The sequence below is a fragment of the Peromyscus maniculatus genome, chromosome 3 (genome assembly GCF_049852395.1).
Source record: "Peromyscus maniculatus bairdii isolate BWxNUB_F1_BW_parent chromosome 3, HU_Pman_BW_mat_3.1, whole genome shotgun sequence".
NCBI lineage: Eukaryota > Metazoa > Chordata > Mammalia > Rodentia > Cricetidae > Peromyscus > Peromyscus maniculatus.
Window position 1 is genome coordinate 170,180,021 of NC_134854.1, and position 23,016 is coordinate 170,203,036.

The window sequence follows — 23,016 nt, forward strand, 5'->3', positions numbered from 1 at the left end:
TGGGGCTAACAGATCCTGCTGTGTTTTTTTTTTTAAGGTACAGAAATTTATTTTTTTGTTATATTTTGTCATAAACTTTCTTTGGTGTGTATTTAGCACAATAACATTCTGCAACATCTCTGCCAGTTAAAAATGAAATTTGTTGAACAAGTCAGAGGTATCCTTTATCAAGGAGAGGAAAAAAAATAACTTGTGGCTTGAGAGATTGCTCAACTGTTAACAGTGCTTCATGACCTTCCAGAGGATTAGAGTCAAGTTCCCAGCACCCATGTTGTATGACCCACAATTATCTGTAACTGAAATTTGGTGCCCTTTTCCAGACTCTAAAAGTACCTGCACTCACATGTATACAGACCACTGTCCAATACACAGTTAAAAATAAAAATAAATCTCCAAGCTTTTCCAGACTAAGCCAGATAAATGCTACATGTTTATATGGGGAACCTATATTTAAAATATTTGTGTGTGTGTGTGTGTGTGTGTGTGTGTGTGTGTGTGTGTGAGAGAGAGAGAGAGAGAGAGAGAGAGAGAGAGAGAGAGAGAGAGAGAGAGAGAGAGAGAGAGAGAGATAGAGAGAGAGACCTTGGAACACTCAGTCCTAAATAGGATGTTTTCATCATCCCTCCCTTCAGGGCTCTGTAGCTTGAGTTTTCCTGCCTTGCCCACAGTTAGGACAAATCTCTGTCACCTGCCAGTCCCACAGCCGCTCAGACCCAACCAAGTAAACACAGAGACTTATATTGCTTACAAACTTTATGGCCGTGGCAGGCTTCTTGCTAACTGTTCTTATAGCTTAAATTAATCCATTTCCATAAATGTATACCTTGCCACGTGGCTGGTGGCTTACCGGCGTCTTTACATGTTGCTTGTCCTGGCGGTGGCTGCAGTGTCTCTCTCCCTTCTTCCTGTTTCCCCAATTCTCCTCTCTCCTTGTCCCGCCTATACTTCCTGTCTGGTCACTGGCCATCAGTGTTTTATTTATATAGAATGATATCCACAGCACTTCCCCTTTCCTTCTTTTTTTTTTTTAAAAGGAAGGTTTTAACTTTAACATGGTAAAATTACATATAACAAAACAATTATCGAGCAAGAATTATAGTTACAATATTAAAGATGTCCTATCTATCTTATATTTGTGAGTTTACAGTTTTATATCTAACTTATCTTTTATCATAACTGAGGAAATTACAACTATCTAGTCTTCAACCACATCAAAGACCTCAGAAGGATATAATGGTACCTGAGAAATGGTAGATGGATGCAAGCAACTTTTGGGAATCTTGCAAGAGTAGACCAAGACAGCTGGCAGCCTGGACAGTCACCTAATGTTTCTCAGCATTGTTGGTGCATTCAAATTGGCTACAGGCCTAGAGTATCTGACAGACCATTTTCAGAAGCAGGAATTCTGAAAGACCATCTTACCCTGTCTTGGCAGAGTACAGTGGTCACTTTCCTTCTGTCCCGCTTATCCAGAAAGGACAGCATTGCATTTGTACTGTCAGCCATCAAGGCAAGGGCAGTTCTTTGCCCAGTAGGCCATTTTGTGCCAAAAAGACAAACTTCCAAATGGAAATGTCTTAGAAGCCCAACATTCTCTCGGGATCAATTGGTGCAGCCAGGAGCAATTGTGTCTCATGTCAACAGAATTCTAAGTTATTTAAATGCCATATTCTCTAGGTCTATGAAGTGTTTGAAGATTACCTATCTCTCTGAAATATATCTATGTATACGTAGAAGACTTAACTAACATGGCTACAAATATGATTATCATAGATGACTAATTATTAATCTATTTTTTAATTATCCACTACAATTTTAAATGAGTTACATAAACATAATACCTTAAACAAGATTATAACAAAATTAACTTCAAGTTTGTATCAATAAGCTAAAATTTATACCAATGTAAAACATTTTAAACATAAACTAAAATCTATACCAATGTAAAACCTTTTAAACAAATTGTTCTTTAAAAGTAGGTTCATTAATCTACCCTTTTATCTTATCATCTCTATATCCTCTTATATATCTATATCATATCCCCTTTTCTTTTTTAGAAAGATATCACATTTATAATCAATCTGTTTTAAATAAAAATATTGGTTTTTCTCTATCCCACACCAGAGGGCTCTTCTGATTTGGGGCACAAGAATCTCTTAACCATTTTTTTTAAGCAATATGTCTGGGTTTAGAGGGGGAGTGAGCTAATTTCACCTCTAAAGCCAGCTTGGTATATTTGGGAATTTGGGCATTGTAGCAGGAATCTTAAAAGTTCTTATAAAATCAAACTCGAGGCCGGTTATTGGGGTGAATACTGGAAGGTCAGAGAGACAGAACAAGCCACAGCTATCTCACCTCGCCGGATCCTCAGCTGGTCTTGTCTCCTCAGACTGGATGCTTCTGTGTCCTCATCCCAATGGCTCTCAGCTGAACTGCTGCTGGAAAGCCTGAAGCTTAACCAGCCAAAATCTTAACCAGCCAAATGCTTAACCAGCCAAAAGCTTAGTTTCTGGTCCTCACGACTTATATATCTTTCTGCTTTCTACCACCACTCCTTGAGATTAAAGGCTGGCTTTCTGGGATTAAAGGCGTGTGTCACCATGCTTGGCTATTTCCAATGTGGCCTTGAACTCACAGAGATCCAGAGGGATTTCTATCTCTGGAATGCTAGGATTAAAGGTGTGAGTGCCACCATTTTCTAGCCTTTGTATTTAGTGGCTGTCTGTTCTCTGACCCCAGATAAGTTTATTAGAGTACACAATATTTTGGGGAACACAATACCACCACAGGGCATAGCATCTCTTACTACTTCCTGCTGGAGCGGGACGCGGTATCTTATGGGGATGCAAAGAAAATTTTAGGCCTATGGGGTAGTCCTTGAGGCTGTATTGTGGGAGCCAGTTGCCTTGAAACCGTTCTGGATGTTGGGTCATCTGGGCCATGGTGTCATCGGAGATCTTTCAGGGGGTCTTGGCTGGTCAAACCTGATGTATCTTAATCTGGAACAAATCCATAGCCTCTGGCTTTCTGTGGAAACAAAAGCAGAACCTTTTTTCCAAAGTAACATATCCTTATATCCAAATTTTGAAGTCAAGGTACCTTTAAAATTTACATTTTGGCATAACTGAACAGCTTTTACAATCAAATGTTTTTGTTTAGTTATGAATAATCCAGATTTTGTGTGTGATAGCCATCTTTATGTGGCTTATTACCTTCAGTGTTTTTTTTTTAAACAATTTATTTTTAGATAGTATTTGTTTATATAATGGTATTTTTTTTGTCTTTTAAGCCTACGTACATTTTTACATGTATTATAAACTATTTTATCTGAATCAGTCTTATTGACTGTAGCCTTTTAAGCCTGAAACGGTGCTGTGGCTGCTGGCTCCGCCCCCTTCAGCTTTTCAACATGGCGGTGGTATGTTTTTTCCAGCTCTGGGAGTCATCAAGTCTCAGAATAGTAGGTCTACGCTTTTATCAAAGCAGCGTGTAGCCCAGAAACCTCTTTTTTTTTTTTTTTTTTAAAAAAAATACTAGTAAAGACTAAATCTACCACACAGCATAATATGCCGCTGGCAGAGGCCTCATTTCCGCCATACTGCCGGTCAAAAGCAAACGCCAGGAACCCGCCAGTGTTAAAACCCGTGTTTTGCGGTGTCTAGCTGCCCGTATGAGACAAGAAGCAGGAACCTGTTTTTGGCTCTGTTTAGAATTGGTTATTAAACATTCTCAGGTTTAAGGCAGAAACTCGAGCAGTTGGGCGCCATTTGTAGCTTGAGTTTTCCTGTCTTGCCCACAGTTAGGACAAATCTCTGTCACCTGCCAGTCCCACAGCCGCTCAGACCCAACCAAGTAAACACAGAGACTTATATTGCTTACAAACTTTATGGCCGTGGCAGGCTTCTTGCTAACTGTTCTTATAGCTTAAATTAATCCATTTCCATAAATGTATACCTTGCCATGTGGCTGGTGGCTTACCGGCGTCTTTACATGTTGCTTGTCCTGGCGGTGGCTGCAGTGTCTCTCTCCCTTCTTCCTGTTTCCCCAATTCTCCTCTCTCCTTGTCCCGCCTATACTTCCTGTCTGGTCACTGGCCATCAGTGTTTTATTTATATAGAATGATATCCACAGTAGGGCTCTGAGAACCCCACCAAAGAGGAGGCAGAAAGAGTATGGAAGTCAGAGGAGATAGCAGGCACCAGCAGAACAAAGACCTCTAACTCTACATGAGCAAAGCTCATATAAACTCAGAGACTGAGGCAGCATGCACAGGGCCTACATGAGTTTGCACCAGGTCCTCTGTATATATATTATGGCTTCCAGACTAGTGTTTTTATGTGATTTCTGATTGTGTGAACACGTGCGTTTCTGACTTGTGTGCCTTCTCTTAGGCTCTTTTCCTTTGTTGGTTTGCCTTGCCCAACTTCTATATGATGGTTTTTGCTTCATCTTATTATATTTCATTTTGTTATGTTTTGTTGTTATCTCTTCAAAACTTCTTTTCTAATGAGAGACAGAAAGGGAATAGATCTGTATGAGAGGGGAGGAGAAGTGGGGAAGAACTGGGATGAGTAGAGGGAGGGGAACTGTAATCAGAATATATCATATGAAAAAAGAATCTATTTTCAGTAAAAGGGAAAAAGAAATCAATAAACTGGAATAAAGCAATAAAACTTTAAAATGCTACAGAGAAAAATAGGTGATAGTTATTCTAAAAATATAAGGTGATTTAGTGCTAACTCTCTGGCTGCTGAGGCAACAGAAATATACCTGGTAAAGTAAGTTTCTTTTTATGTTCAAAGAAGGTAATCTAAGTCGTTGGGGAGGATGGGCTTCAGGGACAGCGTTGCTTACTAGTCTTTCTGTCCCACAGGTTGACTCCTCTCTCTATACTTGGTAGAGCACTCAGATATAGAAGTACTGATGGGGAGGTCTTAAAGAACAGTCACCGATGACCTTAATGACTTATCACTGTTGTCATCCTTGTTTGGACTTCAATTTAGGCTTGTTCCTCTGGGGAGGGCTAGTTTCAGTTCACTTCCTTGCTTTGTTCCGGTCTCTATGCTGACTAATCTCTAAACAAATCTCCCTCTGTCCACACCTGTGTTCTTCTTTGTCCCTGTATGGTCTAAAACAGTAGCTACTAGCTATATGTAACCATTAAAATTAATTTAATTACACAAAATAAACTCAATACATTGTCCAAACTAGCTACATTTCTGGAGCCCCAAAACAACACAAAGACAATAGTAACCATGTTGGACAACAAAGATCGTTATTGAAGAAAGTTCTGTGGGGGTACTGGTGATCTGTGCTCTTACCTTGCCCACTATTTTCTTCTTAGAACTGTTACAACATTATGGCACAGTTATTAATGATTTAGCTGCTTATGTTTCACTAGAGTATATGATGTGGATGATATTGTATTTTTCTACAACTCATTGCTCATGCTAAAAGCAGTGTTTGATGTAGAACAGCACCCTGTTAATGTTTTTTGAGTGAATTAACAAATGAGCAAATGAATGACTTAGCAAACTTAAGTATTATTTTGAAATTTCAAATTATAATTTTTTTGTCTATTACCTTTGGTGGTAATATCCTAGGATACTTACTGAATTTAAGGTGATATTAAAAATATTCTCATCAAAAATTATCTCTCATTTTATAAAGAATAATGGGTATAAAAATTCTGTTTGATAGTTAATGTATTGTCTTGAACTTGAAGATACAAAATAACATTTTCCCTCTGATTAAGAAGTCATATAAAGCATTTGGGAGGCAGATCTGGAAGATCTCTGTGAGTCTGAGGTCAGCCTAATCTACAAAGTGAGTTCTAGGCCAGCCAAGGCTACACAGCGAGACCCTGCTTCAAAAATAACCAAAACAACAACAAAAAAAAAATTATGGTGTAATGGCACATGATTACAATTCTAGTGTAAAGGAATTAGAGGCAGGAGAATCAGAGTTCAAGGTCATCCTTGTCTTACAAGTTCAGAGGTCAGCCTGGGCTACATATGATCATGTTTCAACAAACTTACAAGCAAAACAATAAGAATAATAACAACAAAGGTCATATAAGGAAAAGGAGAAAAAAATTACTTATAAAAGTACTTATTATAAATATCATCCTGAGTGAGGTAACCCAGACTAAGAAGGACAAACATGGTATGTACTCACTTATAAGTGGATACTAGATGTGAAGCAAAGGATAACCAGACAACAACCCACAGCTCCAGAGAGGCTAGCTAACAAGGAGGACTCAAAAAAGGATGAATGGATCACCCTGGGAAGGGAAAATAGATGAGATCTCCATGAGTAAACTGGGGATGAGGGGTGGGCAATCGAGGGTAGAGGATGGGGCATGAGAACACAAGGGATTAGGATGCTTGAGCTGGAACAGGGATAGGGTGGGAGAGCAAAGAAAGAGAAACCATGATAGGAGACATCATGGGGATAGGGAGAAACCGGGAGCTAGGGAAGTTCACAGGAATCCACAAGGATGACTCCAGCTTAGACTACTGGCAATACTGGAAAGGGTGCCTGAACTGGCTTTTCCCAGTAACCAGATCAATGAATACCCTAACTGTCATCATAGAGCCTTTCTCCAGTAACTGATGGAAGCAGGTGCAGAGATCCATAGCCAAGCACCAGGCCAAGTTCCAGGAGTCCAGTCAAAGAGAGGGAAGAGAGATTCTATGAGCAAGTGCATCAAGGTCATGATGGGGAAACCTACAGAGACAACCAATCCAAGCTAGTGGGAATGCATGACATTTAGATCACCAGCTGTATAGCCTGCTTGGGACTGGACTAGGCCCTCTGCACAGCGAGACAATTGTGTAGCTTGATCTGCTTGGGGGGCCCCCTGGCAGTAGGATCAGAATCCATCCCTGATGCATGAGCAGGCCTTTTGGAGCCCACTTCTATGATGGGACACTTCACACAGCCTTGAGGCAGGGGGAGGGGCTTTGACCTGCCTCTACTAAAGGTGCCTCCTCATGGGAGGCCTTACCTTCTTGTAGGAGGGAATTGGGGGGGGGGGCGTGAGTTGGGAGGGGGAGGCTAGAGGGGTGGAAGGAGGGAAGAGGGGGATCTTTGACTGGTATATAAAATGAATAAAAATATTTTTCTTAAAAAAGTAATTATTCTAGTTGGTCTTATACTAAGAAGTAGAGAAATTTGACTCACTGCAATGCTACACATTACAAGTAATATTGTATAATTGTAACTACACAAAATAAGCATTAGTATGTTCTAAAATTCTATAGCTATGTCAGAATGCCCATGGAATTATTGTACCTAAAATGAGTTTTTATCTAAGTAAAATAAAACTAGAATCATAATTAACCTACATATTGAAACTAGTTCTGTGATTCACCAGATAGCCTTTTTAATAGCTGTTTTTAATAGCCTTGAAAATGGTTGTTTCTCTTCTTGTCAAGACACACTTTGTAATGAAGGAATGAAAAGTGAAAGACAAATTTGGTAAATCAACTTTAACAAGAAGGCATATGATAGTTGGGCCTAGTGGCATACCCCTTTAGTTCTAGTACTCAAGTGGCCAAGGCAGGTGGATCTCTGTGAGTTCCAGGCCAGTCAGATCTACATAGTGAGACTGTCTCAAAGAAAAAGAAGGTAGATGTCATTTTTCTGTCACTCCCATTATCATTACAATTAGGAATTAGAAAAAATAGGATTGTTGTTTTCTCTCCCTCTCCCTCTCCCTCTCCCTCTCCCTCTCCCTCTCCCTCTCCCTCTCCCTCTCCCTCTCCCTCTCCCTCTCCCTCTCCCTCTCCCTCTCCCTCTCCCTCTCCCTCTCCCTCTCCCTCTCCCCCTCCCTCCCTCCCTCCCTCCCTCCCTCTCTCTTGTTTCGAGAAAGGACCTCACTATGTAGCTCTGGCTGTCCTAGAACTTACTATGTAGACCAGGCTTGCCTTAAACTCATAGAAATCCTCCTGTCTCTGCCTCTGGAATGCTGGGATTAAAGGCTTGTGCCACCATGCCTAGCTTCCTCCCTTCCTTCTTAAAAACAGGTATCTTCTTATAACTTATAATCCTTATTCACAAATGTGGATCATGAAGAATTGGTATTATTTTTTCTGTAGCTGGAGTTTTCTCTTCAGGTCCCACCAAGCCCTGGCAGTCCCTTAGTCCACTTATAAAATAAACATACAGATGCTTATATTATTTAAACTGCTTGGCCATTAGCTCAGGCCTATCATTGTCTAGCTCTTACTCTTATATTTAGCCCATTTCTATTAATCTATACTTTGCCATGTGGCTTGTGGCTTATTGGTACCTTACATCTTCCTTGTCCTGGTGGCGGCTCCAGCAGTCTCTCTGTCTGCCTTCCTGTTCCCTCAATTCTCCTCTCTGTTAGTCCCGCTTTAACTTCCTGTCTGGCTACTGGCCAATCAGTGTTTATTTATACAGAGCAATATCCACAGTATTTTTCTATTTCAGTTGGAAATAAAACAAAACAAACCCATCTTTAATGTCCTTTAGATCATCTTTTATACTTTCATTATTTTCAAATGAAGTACAGTGAAAGGCCAAGTTCTTCACTAAAAATAATGACCAATTTTAGAAATTCATGTGCTCAGTTAAAGATTCTGAGCTAGAATATATACAAATTAGGTGTTCATAAAATTTTTTGATTTGTTTGTGAATATAGCTGCTTTTTACTTACCACATGTGGAAATCTAACTAAAGAATTTCTTACAGTACTGTGATTCCACATAACAAGCCCCAAGAGTGTTCCACTTGTGCAGGTGAACATCTTTACTGGAATATTTCTTTTTGAGTGGTTGCTTAGAACCATGTTTTGCTTTATTATGACACAGATTTCAGGGTTGTTCTTCCTGAAGACCCAAATTCAGTTTCCAGTACCAAAGCTGAGCAGCTCACAACTCCAGTTCTAGTAGTTCTTACACCCTCTCCTGGTGTCTCTGTCCACCCACACATGTGGCACACACACACACACACACACAAATATACATGCACATAAGAAAAAATAAAATAAATCTTTAAAGTCACTAAATCATGCTTTGTTTTGAAATATTTTCAGATGTCCATTTGAGTGACTGACATATACTGCCAGGCTTTAGATTTATAGTATAATGATTATGGAACTGAGTTTCACAGACTGATTGTAGCCTCATCTTTGCATGATCCAGAAACACTATACTGTAACTTTTTAAAATTTAAAATGTAAGAAAATCATGTCAGATCATAAAACCAGTCCTCTTATTGAATATAGTATCTCTTTGGTGTTTATGCCCACATCTTCTTTAGTAACTGTATGCTAGGACTTTATCAAATAGATCTGTCAGTTCCTTTTAGTGAAGAGACTATATTCACTTGTTTACTAGGATTTTTTTTTTAAATACAGAGAAACTTGCTAAAGTACTGCACTGAGTTTCATGTACCTCTAAAGGTGATCTCCTACAGTGCCATTTCCTCTAGTTTTAGGAGCCAACCCAGGATTCCACACAGTACTCAACTGACATGCCTTTTTGGTCTTACCTACTCTTAGAAATCTTTATTTTTTCATAAACTTCATACTTTGGATTCTGGATAAATTTTAAAAATGCTCTTCCAGACTCACAAGAGCTGGCCTCTGTAGTATTGGCAAGAATGCTGCTGAAGTAAGGCTACGACACATGGCATTTGTGTCTCATTGTGCTGATTTTTTGTTAGCTGTTCTGTTTACTTATATATGGTGGTGTCTCCCATGTTTCTTCACTATTTATATCCCAGGACATGAATACTTGAAGAGAAGATTCTTTAAGATTATGAAAATAGCTGGCACATGGGAGGCAGACCCAAGTAAATTGCTGTGAGTTCAAGGCCCATTTGGTCTGTTTAAAAAAAAAAAACCCAACCACAGCAAAAGATTGTACAAATACCTTATACTTTTGTCCATGAAGCTTACATTACATGGATGATTTTTTTCCTATAATAGTTATTTCTTGGTGTTTTCATAATATATTTCAACCATACCTTTTATGTTAGAATTCTACTGTAAGGAAGGGTATTTAGTAAAAGTACTGTTTTCGAAATTATTCACATTAGTCTATTATTTCCCACCCCTTTCTCTGTGGCTGAATTGATCATTTGTAGGAAAACTAGATTCATTTGTTACTATTTGTATTTAATATGAGTTGATTTTTAATAATATTTATTTGAGGTGAATATGAAATATTACTATAGTTTTAAGTGTCAGAATGACATGAAAAACATCCTCAAAACAGATTTCATTTTCTCATTCTTTTCATACCAGTCTGCTGTCTTCTTTTGGCTTTCAATTTTGTTAACTCGATTTATTACTCCTGTAATTGTATTTGCACAAATAAGCAAATGTTTATAGAGATGACATTTTAATGTCTTTTTGTGGTACTGGGAAATTTGAATACTGATTGGTGTATTTTCTTTTCTCTTAAGGATGTTATTCATAATTGGTCTGGCATTATTGTCAATGTACTAAGTAATAGATGCAATTATTATTTTCTCTCTTGGAAAATGCTTGTGGATGTTTTTCTTGAACAAAAACAACAAAATTTGATGGTCTCATTAACACTGTGCTATAGGATGTGTCTAAACAATAGAGCATAAAGCACTTAGCAATATTTTCTTTGACTCATACATTTTTGCAAGATAAACTTTTTATTTACCCTTATGATTGTACTTGAAGAGTCTGGAGGTGTAACTTAGGGATTTAGCATGTACTTAGCCTAAGTGAGGGCCTGGATTCAATCCTTAGCATTCCCCAGACCGGGTATGAATTATTTCAAGCACTAAAAGTGACAGACTGTTACACATTTGTGTATGTATATTTATTTATTATTTTATTTTTTGCATCTAGAAGTATTTTGGAGTAGCTTTTCTTATACACAAAGCCAAATAAAACATTTGCCCAAATCTGTTCAATAATCTTGAGATGTTTTTCACTGTGCACTCTTTCTCTTTCCAAATTCTCTGCAGGCATTTGGGCAGTCCTTTTCTATCCACCGTAAAGTGGCTGAGGATGGAGAGACTCGGGAGGAAACACTTCTACAAGAATCTGCATCTAAGGAAGCTTACTATCTAAACAAGATCTTAGAGATGCAGAATGAAGTGAAACAGAGCCGGGCTGTGGTCACAAATGTCCAGGCAGAAAATGAGAGGCTCACAGCTGTTGTACAGGAACTGAAGGAGGTAAACAAGCCAATTCCCTTTAAGATTCATCTTTCAGGATCTAATTGTCTTTAGAAATCCCCTCACAGAGACACTCCACTAGGTGTTTTTAATCCAATTAAGTTAACAATCAAAATTAACCATCACAGATAAGGATAAGTCCTTAGTTTGGTGTAGCTGAAGTTTTCTCTGGTCCTGCCCAGTCCCACAGACCCTGCAGCCACTTATAAAATAATCACTCAGAAGCTTATATTAATTAAAACTGCTTGGCCATTAGCTCAAGCTTACTACTGACTAGCTCTTACATTTAAACTCAGCCCATTTCTGTTAATCTGTATGTTGCCACGTGTTCCATGGCTTTACCTGTGTGCCATTACATGCTGCTCCCTGGACAGCGGGCTGGTGTTTGCCTGACTCAGCCTTTCTCTTCCCAGAATTCTCTTTGTCTGTTTATCCTGACTATACTTCCTGCCTGGCTACTGGCCAATCAGCTTTTTATTTATCAACCAATCAGCGCAACACATTCACAGCATACAGAACATCCCACAGCAGTTTGGTAAATCCTTAGTTTGATAGATGTTGTATAAATGTAACAATTTAATTAATATTATCATATGTATTCAATAAAATGATTAATCTTGTTTCCATAGCATTACTGATACTGGCAAAGGCATATATACTTAGGTGTTGTGTGTGAGATATGACTTTATGTATGTATATGCGTGTGTGTGTGTGTGTGTGTGTGTGTGTGTGTGTGTATGTATGTATGTGTGCTAAAAATCTCATTTATAAATGATAATTGTAGGGTAGCATAGTAAGAAAATTGTTGAATTAAGTATTAGGAAAACAGTATTCTGGCCTCAACTCTGCTACTAGTTTTAGTATTATATACACAGTATGTGTAAGACTTATTTTAAAGTTATATTGCTATAATCCTGATCCATAATAAACAAATGCTGCTATCATTAATAACTTTGTGCATCTTTCATGAACTATTGTTGAAGATATTACTCATCATATAGGTCTGTATTCTTACATTAAAAAACATTAGCTAGACAAGTGTGATGGTGTCCACCTGTGATAGCTGCATCTGGGAAGCTTCCCAGGCCAGCCTGGGCTATGTTGTAAGATTTTGCCCCAAACACAAACCAAAAGAAACAAACAAACCCCGAATAAAACAACACAAATAAATAAAAAAAGAAGAAAAACTTAGATATATATCTTTAGTTTTTCATAGATAATCTTAACCAAATTGGAATTAATACTACATAATGAGTAATAGAAGGCAAATTCCTAATTTCTTTTGACCAACATCACTTCAGTAAAAATGCAAAGAGATGGGTAGATTTCTGTAGTATATAAGTAGAGCATTGGTAAATAAGTTTGAATTTCATGTTTCTATCTCTCCCTCTTTTAGGTCTAATAGAGTATAACCTAAATAGATTTATTTAGAGATTATTATAGAACACTTGTTTTGTACTAATCTACATTGCTTAAACTATAAAATTAGATAATGAAACTTTTGGGCTGGTAAGATGTCTCAGTGTGTAAATGTGCTTACTGCACAAGCCTAATAATCTGAGTTCAATCCCTGGAACCATGTAAAGGTAGAAGGACAGAATGGACTGAAAAGTTGTCCTCTGACCTCTACATGAGTGTCACAGCTTCTCTAGGTTGTCTCTTCAAACTCTTCCATCTTTCTCGCACAAACCATTTTCAAAAGCCTAAGAACCACATGGTCAGATTTAGCACAGCAACAGCCCTACTACTTAGTACTAATTTTCTGTATTAGTTACTTTCCTTGTTACTGTAACAAAATACCTTTCAAAATCAATGTAAGGAAGGGAGGCTTTATTTTGGCTCAGAGCTTGAAGGTTTGGTCTCTCATGGGAAGGTGCCTGGCCACATTGTATCTGCAGTAATGAAAGAGGGAGGGAGGGAGGGAGGGAGAGAGGGAGGGGAGGGAGGGAGGGAGAAAGGGAGGGAGGAATGAGGGATGGAGGGGGAGAGAGACAGAGAGCTAGAGGAAGGAAGGGAGGGGAAGAGGGAGAGAGAGGGAGGGGGAGGGGGAGAGAGAGAGGGAGGAAAAGAGGAAAAGAGGGGGAGACAGGGAGGGGAAGAGGGAGGTAGGGGGAGATGGAGAGAGAGAGAGAGAGAGAGAGAGAGAGAGAGAGAGAGAGAGAGAGAGAGAGAGAGAGAGAGAGAGAGAGACTAGCTTTCAATTTGCTTTCTCCTTTTTATTCATTTGTGGATGTTGTTACCCACATTCAGGGTGGGCCTTCCTACTTTAGTTAAACTTCTCTGGAATTGCCTTCACTGTAACATCATCATGTTTTTCTCCTAAGATATTTAGAGTTCTAATAAGTTGACATTCAAGATGAACCATCACAATACCATAGCTGTTATGGTCTGAATGTGTCTCCCTCAAATTCATATGTTGAAACTTAATCATTAGTGTCTTTGTACTAAGAGGAGGGTCCTTGAAGAGATAATGAAGTCCTGAGTAGGATAAAAGGTACTTAAGAAACATTCTTTTTTTTTTTTTTTTTTTTCAGTTTAATTATTTAATTTTTTTTTCTTTTTTTTTTTATTATTATTATTATTATTTTACAACACCATTCAGTTCAACATAATAGCCACAGAAGATGGCTCAGAGGTTAAGAGCATTGGCTGCTCTTCCAGAGGTCCTGAGTTCAATTCCCAGCAACCACATGGTGGCTCACAGCCATCTGTAATGAGATCTGGTACCCTCTTCTGGCCTGTAAGCATGCATGTAGGCAGAACACTGTATCCATAATAAATAAATAAATCTTAAAAAAAAAAAAAAGAAAAAGTGAAAGTTGTACCTTTAAAAAAAAAAAAAAAAAAAAAAAAAAAGAAACATTCTTAATCTCCTTAGTCACATTAAAGCAGCATCCCTTCCCTCTAGACAACACAGCAAGAAGGTTGTATCTTGAGCTGGAGAAATAACTTAATGGTCAAGAGCACACATTTGTTTATAATGTGTTTTTTTTAAAAGAAACTTCCACAGACTATATTTATTTTTGTTGGAAATCCTTAAAAATGCAAACCACTAGACCCATGTATTGGTTTTTTCCTTAAACATTTAATTCAGTTTTAATCCTTTTGGTTTCAATTTTTCTCTTGTTTATCCATTCAATATCTTTAATGCCTGTAGTAGGCTAGGCAAATGCCTTTAAAAACAATCTGTTCTCTTTGATTATAAGTTTTTTTTTCTTTTTAAGAAGGTCACAAAAGTGGAGTCATTTAGTTTGCACTTTTTGAGATTGAATCCTTTTTCCTATCTTAATGTCTTTGAGATTCATCTATTGTAGCTTGAGTTTTCCTGCCTTGCCCACAGTCAGGACAAATCTCTGTCACCCGCCAGTCCCACAGCCGCTCAGACTCAACCAAGCAAACACAGAGACTTATATTGCTTACAAACTGTATGGCCGTGGCAGGCCTCCTGTTAACCGTTCCTATATCTTAAAGTAATGCATTTCTACAAATCTATACCTTGCCACGCGGCTCGTGGCTTACCAGCATCTTCACATGCTGCTTGTCCTGGCAGTGGCTGGCAGCGTCTTCTTCTGCCTTCCTGTTCTTTTATTTCTCCTCTCTGTTAGTCCCGCCTATACTTCCTGCCTAGCCACGACCAATCAGGTTTTATTTATTGACCAATCAGAGCAATTTGACATACAGACCATCCCCCAATACAGCCAAGTGCAGACCATCTCAGACACCTGCACTCAGGCCCATGGTCCTAATCATCCTCTATGCAAACCTGCTGGGTAACGTCACAAGGAACCCAAGAAGGGCTCCCACAAGACATACATTAACATCCCACAGCAATCTATGTTGTTGTATATTTCAACATCAAGTTTCTTCTTTTATAGCTGGGTATTTTTCTACTGTATTGACATATTACAGTTTGTTTAATTGATTACCCTGAGAGCTTTTTTTTCCCTCCAGATTTTGGTGGCTATGAATAAAGCTACTGTACATATTCATGTACATTTATATTTTTCTGTGAGCATAGATGATATTTAATCTCAATTATCAACTTGATCTCTAGAATCAATTGGGTGGTGTGTAGCTTGAGTTTTCCTGCCTTGCCCACAGTCAGGACAAATCTTTGTCACCCGCCAGTCCCACAGCCACTCAGACCCACTAAACACAAGAGACTTACATTGATTACAAACTGTATGGCTGTGGCAAGCTTCTTGCCAACTGTTCTTACAGCTTAAATTAATCCATTTCCATAAATCTATACCTTGCCACGTGACTTGTGGCTTACCGGTGTCTTCACATGCTTCTTGTCATGGTGGTGGCTGGCCATGACTCTGACTCAGCCTTCCGCTTCCCAGAATTCTTCTCCTCCTTGTCCCGCCTATACTTCCTCCTGCCTGAATATGGCCAATCAGTATTTTATTTACTAACCAATTAGAGCAACACACTTGCCATACAGAATATCCCACAGCAGTGGTGGGCATATGGGCATGTCCATAGCAGATTACCTTGACTGAGTTCATTGGCATGGGAAGACTCATCCATAAGGGTAGCACCATTCTTTAGACTGGAAGTCTGCTGTATAAAAATGAGAAAATGAGGGGAACACAAGCATTCATCATTCTCTGCTTCCTGATTGTGGATGTGATGTGACTAACCTCTTCAAGCTCCTGCCGTATTGATGGATTGATGATTGACCCTTGAACTATAAGTAAAAACAAACTTTTCTTCCCTTATATTGCTTCTTTAAGGGTATTTTGTCACAGCAGTAGGAAAAGAAAATAAGTCAGCACATGCTTTTATTTTTTTTCTCTTAGGAGAATGAGAGCTCATCTGAGTAACTGACTCTGTTTTATATTACTATTAGAGTTTTCTAAGAGATTCTCCTTCCCTGTATCCTTTCCAGCATTCGGTATTGTCAGCACTTTTTCATTATAAGTATTCTAATAGGTAGTGACATAATAGTTTTTTATTTTTATTTTCCTAATGGATAATAATATGGAATAGCTTTCTTGTGTTTACTTGCCTTTCATGTATTCTATCTAGTGTCTGTTCAAGACTTTTACCTAGTTTGAGTTTGATTTTTTTCTTTAAGTTAATGTTGAGGATTCTTTTTTTTTTTTTTTTTTTTTTTGGTTTTTCGAGACAGGGTTTCTCTGTGTAGCTTTGCGCCTTTCCTGGAACTCACTTGGTAGCCCAGGCTGGCCTCGAACTCACAAAGATCCGCCTGCCTCTGCCTCCCGAGTGCTGGGATTAAAGGCGTGCGCCACCACCGCCCGGCGGTTGAGGATTCTTTATGTGTTTTGGGTATAAGGTCTTTACCAGATATATGATTTGCAAATATTTTCACCCACTATGTGACTTGTCTTTTCATTTACTTAAAAGCATTTCTTGTGGGGGTGGCATGTGGCTTGGAGATTACTAGTTTGGCTGCTCTTACTAGTTTGGCTGCTCTTCTGGAAGACCTGGCTTTGATTCCCAGCACCCACATGGTGACTAGCAAGCATCTGTAACTGCAGTTCCAGCACCCTCTTCTGGCCTCTGTGGCACCAGGCATTTAAGTGGTACACATACATACATGCAGGCAAAACACCCATGAATATAAAAAAACTTAAATAAAACAATCATTTGCCAGTGTGTGATGTTATGTTTTTCAATACTATAATGAAGTACCCTAGATAGACTATTTTGTAAAGAAAAGAAAATTATTTAGTTTACAGTTCTGGAAATTCAAGGGCATATCAGCTCAGTTCTGGTAATGACCCTGTGGCAATAATAGGAATTTCTATAAGAGAGAGGGTTCATATCATCAGACAGGAAGCTAGAGATGTTTTGGTTCCACAATCCCTTTTGAGGGCACACCTCCAGCTAACCTAAGGACCTCCTACTATGCCCACCTCTTAAATGTCCTACTTCCTGAAACTGTCACATGGAGGACCAATCTCCCAACACATGTCCTTGAGAAACAAACCATATCCAAACTATAGCACAGAGTAAAATAATTTTCATTGTGATGAAGTCTAATGTATAAAAAACATTTTATTATGAGGTATGATGGTATAGCTCAGTAGTACAACATATTAACACATGTACACTGCCTTAGATTCAATTCAGAGGGAGAGGAGGAAAGGGACAGAGAGGGAGGGAGAAGCAGAGGGGGAGGGGGAGGGGGAGAGAGAGAGAGGGAGAGAGAGAGAGAATGCTTTTGATGTCAGGTTTAAGAACCTTTAAAACAAGGTTTATTTTATTAAATTTTGTGTATGTGTGTGCCTGCATGATTGTGTGTACCATGTATATACCTGTGGAGTCTTTAAGAGCATGTTGGATGCTATGGAGCTGTAGTCGCAGGTGTCTGCATTAGCTGGAGAGTCACTTGGATGCATTGAACAAAGGAGTGACATAAATCAGTTGGGGTGAATCCTCAAGTTTAAAGTTATAAATAACTTATCCTGATGTGAGAAGATGGCGGTTAAGATCAGGATGACAAGTGAAGGTAGTGAAAGTGACTGTATTTTCAATACATATTGAAGTTGGAGCTACCGTGACCCCTCCCTCCCTCCTTCCCTTCCTCCTCCCACCTCTCTCTTTCTGTGTGTATGATAATGGAATTGAACCTAAGGCCCTGCATGTGCTAGACAAGTATTCTACCACTAATCTACATCACCACTGAGAAATAGGGAAAAATAAAATAGCTGTAATTCAATGTTTTTAGTTTGGCCAGCTTTGAAAATAGGATAAGCATCAATTGTGGTGAAGTTGTATTTAAGAAGAAATTAATTTTGAACACATTAAATTTAAATTGGCACTAGATCTCCAAATATAAGCATTGAGTGGGTAGTGGGATAAGAGTCTAGAATTATGGAAAGGAGCCTATAGTTAGAGAAATAAATTTGGAGTTACTGGATAATAGATGGTTTTTAAAGTCATGGTATTATTGATCCCATTTAGGACAAAGGTGTAGACAGAAAACAGAAGTCCAAGCACTGAGCTTTGGGTCACTTTAGTGTTGAGAGATTGGATAAGAGAAGGGGAATCAGTAAAATAAATAAAACATCATAATGGGGTAGAAAGAAAGCAAAAGGAGAATGGCTCCTTGAAGCCAAGTGAAGAAGGTGGTTTTTAGGAACAGAATGTTCAACAGTACAAGTGATACTAAAGGGACAAAAGATGAAGAAACTGAATTGACCATTGCATTTAACATGTTGCTATTGGTTACCTTAATGAGAGGATTATCACAGGACAGTGGAAGGAAAAAAAAAAAAACTACCACCACCAACAATAACAACAAAAACCCTGGCCAGAGTTGACTTAAGGGAAAATACAGGAGAGGATACTGAAAAAGAATTGAGGTGTTGTTTTCATGGAGTTAGTTTCTGAAGAGCATCAAAGAAATGAGGTGGTATCTAGGAGGATGAAATGGGCTCATGTGTGAGTTTGTTCTTGTTCTACAGAAGCAGAGAAGAACACAATACCATCTGTGGATGTTGATGGGTATGATGTAGTAGAGAGGAAAAGTTTATGAGATTAGAAGAAAATGGAAGAATCCATGGACAATTGATTTCCTTGGATGAAGAAGAAAGGGATGGAACTGGGACAAAAGTGGGCCTTTAGATAGGGGTAAAAACATTCATTAATGGTAATGCCTAAAAAGTAGATTATGTATATATCAATCCTAGGCCTTGAGTAGATGTGAAGAAGGAAGTGTGCAAATCTTCATTCCATCTTGGGTTTTTCAGAATGGGAAGCCAGTTCAGGACAAAGAGAAGATGAGGGAGGCACTGGGATTTGGAGATAGTGACCTAGAAAAGTAGGTCACTAAGATATGAACAGGGAGGCTAGTGGCTATGGTAGGAGAAAATGTATCAAGAAGAATTGCAGGAATTGAGATACTGTCAGTAATGATCTTATAAAGAGACAAAACTTACCAGGCATGGTGGCACACACCTTTAATCCCAGCACTCAGGAGGCAGAGGCAGGCAGATCTCTGTGAGTTCGAGTCTCCCTGTTGCATGAATCCTAAATGGTCTTATAATAAAAACTCTGAGCCATATATTGGGATAAGTGCTGAAATATCAGAGAGATAAAGGAACAAGTCACTAGAGAAACTTCTCACCACTACAGAATCCTCAGGCCAAAAGGAAAGCGAGATCCTGTCTCTACAAATCCTCAGACTGAATGCCTGAGTCCTCAGCTGAAAAGGGCTGAACTCCTGTCTCCTCCCGCCTTATATTCCTTTCTCTGCCCAGCCATATCTCTTCCTGTCTCAGCCTTCCTAGTGCTGGGATTAAAGGTGTGTGCCACCACTGCCTGGCTTGGTTTCTCTTTTAGACTGGATTAGTTTTGTGTAGTCCAAGGTGGCTTTAAACTCACAGAGATCCAACATTAATATTGTACTATTTATTGTTAGTGACTTTTATTTCTGCTTTGGACCATGATGAGTATAAAATTCTGGTTTGATATAAGAGTTATATCAGTTTCCTATGTAATAGAAAATATTAAACCAGTGCCAAGTAGAGAATTAAATAAGAAATTGCAGGAATGGCCTTACTAAATTAAAAGATGTCGAGAAAGCATTGCTCGGGACACATAATAGAAATGGCAGTTGGAGCTGATTGATACAAGCTTTAAAAAATAAGTTTTAAAAGTAATCTTGCATGGCTTTACTTCTCTCAAGGTCAATTTACAAGTAATAAATTGTGAATGAAAGTCTGCTATTTAAAATGTAGAACTGATATGCTATGCACTTAGCATGTATATAAGAATTTCCTTCCTCTCTTTATTCCTTCCCTCCTTCCACCCCTTCCTCTCATCCTTCTGCTCTTTGTCTTCCTTTCATCCCTCCCTCCTTCCGTTTCCTATTTTGTTAAGTAGGGTCATTCCCACTGTAGCTGGAAGTTTTCCTGTGTCCTGTAGCTACTCGATCCCAAGTACACACACAGGGGTTATATTGATTACAAACTGTTTGGTCTATGGCTCAGGCTTATTATTAAATAGCTCTTTCATCTCAAATTAACCCATTTCTATTAATCATGTGTCTCGTGGCTTTACCTATCTTGTTCCCTGGCAGCTTGCAGCATCTGCCCCGACTCCATCTTTCTTCTCTCTGTGTCTTTGCTTGGATTTCCTGCCTGGCTATAACCTGTCTTGCCATAGGCCAAAGCAGCTTCCTTATTAACCAATGGTAGCAATATATGTTTACAGCATACAGAAAGACCATCCCACAGCATTCCCACCTCTTACAATACAAGAATAAGGATACATGCTCAATCTGTTTTATACATACTGATTCTTAGACTAAAAATAGTACCTTGATTTTGAATATTTATCTTGCACCCTGAGCTCAGGTTTTGTTCCCTATGCAGCCTGAGCAGATGGAGAAGTAATGCAGTCAGCATTTCAGATGGAATGCTTAGTGAACAATTAAAATTTTTTTTCCATGTCTTGACCTATATTTATTCAGACTATCCTGGTTGGGAAGTCTAGCCTGACTCAGATTCTGTTCAACCATTTAATTTTCCTGTGGGAATTTATGCCTCACTCTGACAATCAAAGATACCTGAATCTATTTAAGATTTAATTTCTTAAAGTTACAGGAAGCTTATATTTGAGCAACATGGTGAGTTTTATAATTAATTTATAATTAAACTATACTTTTTATTTTGTTTTATTTGAGACAGGTTCTATGTAGCCCTGGCTGTTCTGGAACTCACTACATAGACCAGGCTGTTGTGGAATATTAGTTTAAGATGTGTTACATTTGTTTATGCTGTGGAATATTTGTTTAATGATGCAAAGATGTGTTGCATTCTTTTATGTTTCATTTGTTGAATTCTGTAAATCTGTGTTACTTTGCCTATCTAAAATACCTGGTTGGTGTAATAAAGAGATGAATGACCAATAGGTAGTCAGGAGAGAGAAATAGGTGGGGCTGGTAGGCAGAAAGAATAAGGAGGAGAAATCTAGGGAAGAGTGAGAGTGAGAAAAGGAGAAAGAGAGGAGAGTGCCAGGGGCAGCCACCCAGCGAGCTACAGAGTAAGAAGGAAAGAAAGATATATAGAATAAAGAAAGGTAAAAATCCCAGAGGCAAATCCTAGTTAAATAGAAACAGGATAATTTAAGTTAGAAAAGCTGGCTAGAAACAAGCCAAGCTAAGGCCAGGCATTCATAAGTAAGAATAAGTCTCCATAAAAAAAACACAACTACTCCAGGCTTTCCTGGGACTCACAGAGCTCTGCCTCCTGAGTCCTGGGATTAAGGCATTAGTCACCATGCCCAGCTTCAAGCTACTCTTTTTAATGCTTAGTCAATGAAGATATGACTCATGCTTCATGTGTTAATAGGCCCAAACTTTGAATTTGAATTTGAAGTAGAATATAGAAGACTTCATAAGAAGGGTGTTATGCTTGTCTACTTAGCTTTATATCATCATTTGTATAGTAACATTAATAGACTTAATAGTTTTCTGATACACTTTTAGTTTTACTAAACAAAATTTTTGAAAAACAAAATTGTAACTAAGCATCTTTTTGAGGCTTTCATAGTACACAAACACTTCAAAATATAAACAAGAGTACCAGATTGTAGAAATCTATGCCAAATATATTTCCTCTCTTTTGATGTACTGTGTAACTCTACAACTGTTTTGAAATATGCATAATAATAGATTGACATTTCTTTTCTCTTTCTTTTTCTTTCTTTCTTTTTTTTCTTTTTTTCTTTTTCTTTTCTTTTTTTTTTTTTTGTTGGTTTTTCGAGACAGGGTTTCTCCGTGTAGTTTTGGTGCCTGTCCTGGAACTTGCTTTGTAGAACAGGCCGGCTTCAAACTCACAGAGATCTATCTGCCTGCCTCTGCTTCCTGAGTGCTGGGATTAAAGGCATGTGCCACCACTACCCGGCGATTGACATTATTTCTAGGCAAATTATTCTTGTTTTAATATAGACACAAAAGAGTGTATGTTTAAAATGAGGTAGAGATTTGCAACCTGTACAAAGTGGAAGCCAGATATATTCTGGATAGCTGTTTCAGTAGTGTGAATGTACACGGCAAGAGAGCTTATTAGGATAGCAACTCACCTCTTGTCCCTAGAAATTCATGATAATGAAGCTGGGCCTTGCAAGTAATAATGCTTGTCATTGTAAGCTTAACAACTGTTTCTTTTTAATTTTTTTGTAATATGTCTTTTTTGTGCTCTTTTCTTCTAACTTTTCCTAATTGTCACAAAATTAAACACTGAGATGTAGCTTGAGAAGACCACAAACCATTGTAATATGTAATATTCTTTTTTAATTTTTCAAGACAGGGCTTCTCTGTTTGTAGCTCTGGTTGTCCTGGAGCTCTGTAGAAAAGGCTGGCCTTGAACTCACAGAAATCCACTCGCTAATGCCTCCCGAGTCCTGGGATTAAAGCTACTACAGCCCAGTTTGTAAGATTCTTTCTCTTCTCCAAGGATCAATTTTTATACCCTCATCCTTGGAAGATGTATTAATTTTATATGGCTGCATTAGTGAGAAACTACAATATGTTGTGGTTTAAAACAATGAAAACTGATTTCCTTATAGTTGTGGAGTACAGAAGTCTATGAGTTACTGGGTTAAAGTCAAGGTGTCACAGACAAACCCCCTCTGGAGGTGACAGGAACATGCATATGTTCTTTTCCAGATCCCAGAGCAGGCTTCTTTGCACTCATTGGCACATGGCCCTCCTTACATCTTTCTGAGCCAGTAGCATGGCATCTGGTTTCAGTGTCTCACTTCCTCTCCTCTTTGTGTCTGCCTTCTTTTTAATGTGGCAATCTGATTGCACTTAGGGTTTATCCAGCTTACCCAGAATTACAT

At 38.5% G+C, this 23,016-nt stretch overlaps 1 protein-coding gene across 6 annotated transcripts in view; it reads left to right on the forward strand.

Annotated features, from left to right (window-relative positions):
- The window catches only part of Bicd1 (BICD cargo adaptor 1), a 195,824-nt gene that overhangs the window by 89,634 nt on the left and 83,174 nt on the right, over positions 1 to 23,016 (forward strand). For all 6 annotated transcript variants that reach the window (XR_013050257.1, XM_006995906.4, XM_042274397.2 and 3 more), the window contains exon 2: positions 10,981 to 11,193. Coding sequence is in view for 5 of the 6 variants with exons in the window: in XM_006995906.4 (XP_006995968.1) it covers positions 10,981 to 11,193 (213 nt within the window). In the remaining variant the exon portion in view is untranslated. The remainder of the gene's footprint in view (positions 1 to 10,980; positions 11,194 to 23,016) is intronic.